Genomic DNA, 2,081 nt, shown 5'->3' with positions numbered 1-2,081 from the left:
TAGCCACTAAATCCCTCCAAACCCTAACCCTAATTAATCTCAATAACCGAATCTCCTAGAGATTTCAGTTTTACCAGTTGGGGTTTTATTTTTTAATAATATAATATAATATATTATAAATATACGCCGAACGCTTTCTTTCAGGTTCTACAAACAAATCCTCCCCAAACAAAATCCTTCCATTGCGCTCTCTCTCTCTCTCTCTCTCTCTTTTTATCTCTCTATATCTTTCTCTCTCTCTCTCTCTCTGTTTCTTCTTCCTCCATTGATCTCGAACCCACCGAGCGATTTGTTGCTTTTCTTTTCTCCTTTTTATTCTCTGATTCTTCTTCATCTTTTTGGAAAAAATAGAGATCGAAATCCCAGCTTGTTGTGAATGGTAGAAATCTTAAGCGGTGACCGTTTGATGCGCTCCCTTTCCCAATTGAAGGCGAGCGCTCTTCTTCCTGTTTCTGCTGCTTCGGCTTTCGCTTTCGGGTCTTGCAAAGAAGGCTGGTACTACCGCTGCATCGGCCTTGACCCGTGAGCCACCGGATTTCCCTGGGTTTTTGTATTTTTTTTCTTTTTTTTCTTTTAGCTTTTTCGTCGAACACCTCTTGCGCATCTTTCTCTTCCCTGCCGCCTTTTTTTGTTTCTTAAATTTTTAATCCCTGTTTCTTCCGGTTTCAATTTTTTTGTTGAATTTGTTGAATTGCTGATTCTTTCAGCCGAGAAAGGGATTTGGATTTTCGATCTTTTTGTTTGTTCTGCTTTGAATCTTTTCTGGGGGAAAAAAAAAAAAAAGGTAAACAAAAAAAAAAAGAAAGATGTTGTTGTCGAAGCATAAGAAGAATCAGAACGCGAAGGGCAACAGGCTCTTGATCAGCATCAATGTGCTGGGAAGCGCCGGTCCGATCCGCTTTGTCGTCAACGAAGAAGAGCTCGTCGCGACCGTCATTGATACCGCCTTGAAATCTTATGCGCGTGAAGGCCGCCTTCCCGTTCTCGGCTCTGATCTCAATGATTTCATGCTCTATTGCCCATATGTCGGAACAGATGGTAATCAAGCACGAAAACCCATCTCAATTTTTATTTTTTTCCCCAATTTTGAATTTTGCACCCTCTTTTTGATTTATACGAGCATTAATTTCGAAACCCATTATTGTTTTCTCCTTATATTGAAAGCCCAAAACCCAGATAAAGTTTGTACAAATATTATTGAAATTGGTGCTCAATTGGATTAGAGTATTAATGGTGGTTTTTCCTTTTTTTCTTTTTTTTTCTTTTTTTTTTTTATTTGGGGATTTCTGTGCAGCTCTGAGTCCGTTGGAGGCAATTGGTTCGCATGGAGCTCGCAATTTTATGCTGTGCAAGAAGCCACAACCTGAGAAATTGGAGAACAATGGAGGACCAACAGCAGGGGTGATTTCTCGCAAGGGAAGCGGTGGAAGCTGGAAGGCATGGATCAATAAGTCTCTTAACCTGAAGATTTCTTCTCATTGATTTAGATTTCTTTCATCAATGGTCCATGTATTTGTCCGGTTTTAATTTAAAGTTAATTTTTGTTCTTTGGAGTGCTTTTTTTTTAATTCTGGGTATTATCTTTGAACGAGTTTATCTCGGCTGCTCTGTTCTGATCTCTCAGTCGAAAGAACAAAATTCGAACTGCTTTTTTTGAGAAATAAATTTGAGTCTTATGAGTTTGCTCTGAAAATAAGTCCTGGTTGGTATGTTGTTTCCTTCTTTACGCTTTTTAAGGGCAATAATTTTCCTTCTTTAATTAATGGTTTAATTTTTCTCTGAATTCCTGCTTCGGGCAAATGAAATTATGAATTAAGCTTCTCAAATATGTTAATTTGGTGTTGAATTTGTGAAATTGTGGTTTGAGTTTTTTTCTTTTTTTTTTTTTTTTTAATGTTCAATTTTACATGCAACAAATTGGATTATATGGTAATGTGATGTGGACTATTTTATGGTAATGCGTTTTTCATGTGGAAAATTTGATTATATTTTTAGCAATCGGTAGACTATTGGTCAATTTCGTTGTGGTTGGGTGAGTCAAGCTGTGAGTTAAACGTTTGACTCAAACAAGTTGTATTTAT

At 37.2% G+C, this 2,081-nt stretch overlaps 1 protein-coding gene across 1 annotated transcript; it reads left to right on the top strand.

Moving 5' to 3' along the window:
• LOC107429341 (uncharacterized protein At4g22758) lies at positions 1–1,696 on the top strand. The gene is made up of 2 exons (XM_016040016.4): positions 1–1,038; positions 1,295–1,696. The coding sequence occupies exons 1-2, from the start codon at positions 807–809 to the stop codon at positions 1,480–1,482; spliced, it is 420 nt and encodes a 139-aa protein (XP_015895502.2). The 5' UTR covers positions 1–806; the 3' UTR covers positions 1,483–1,696.
• Positions 1,697–2,081: the final 385 nt, after the last annotated feature.

The sequence above is a fragment of the Ziziphus jujuba genome, chromosome 12 (assembly GCF_031755915.1).
Source record: "Ziziphus jujuba cultivar Dongzao chromosome 12, ASM3175591v1".
NCBI classification, from domain to species: domain Eukaryota; kingdom Viridiplantae; phylum Streptophyta; class Magnoliopsida; order Rosales; family Rhamnaceae; genus Ziziphus; species Ziziphus jujuba.
Note: the sequence above shows the minus strand (reverse complement) of the source record. Positions and strands in the feature narration are given on the sequence as shown.

Excerpts from the sequence above, each read along its gene's own strand:
- LOC107429341 (XM_016040016.4), top strand. The coding sequence starts at position 807 with ATGTTGTTGTCGAAGCATAAGAAGAATCAGAACGCGAAGGGCAACAGG. Across the intron at positions 1,039-1,294 it reads CCCATATGTCGGAACAGATG|CTCTGAGTCCGTTGGAGGCA; the intron begins GTAATCAAGCAC and ends ATTTCTGTGCAG.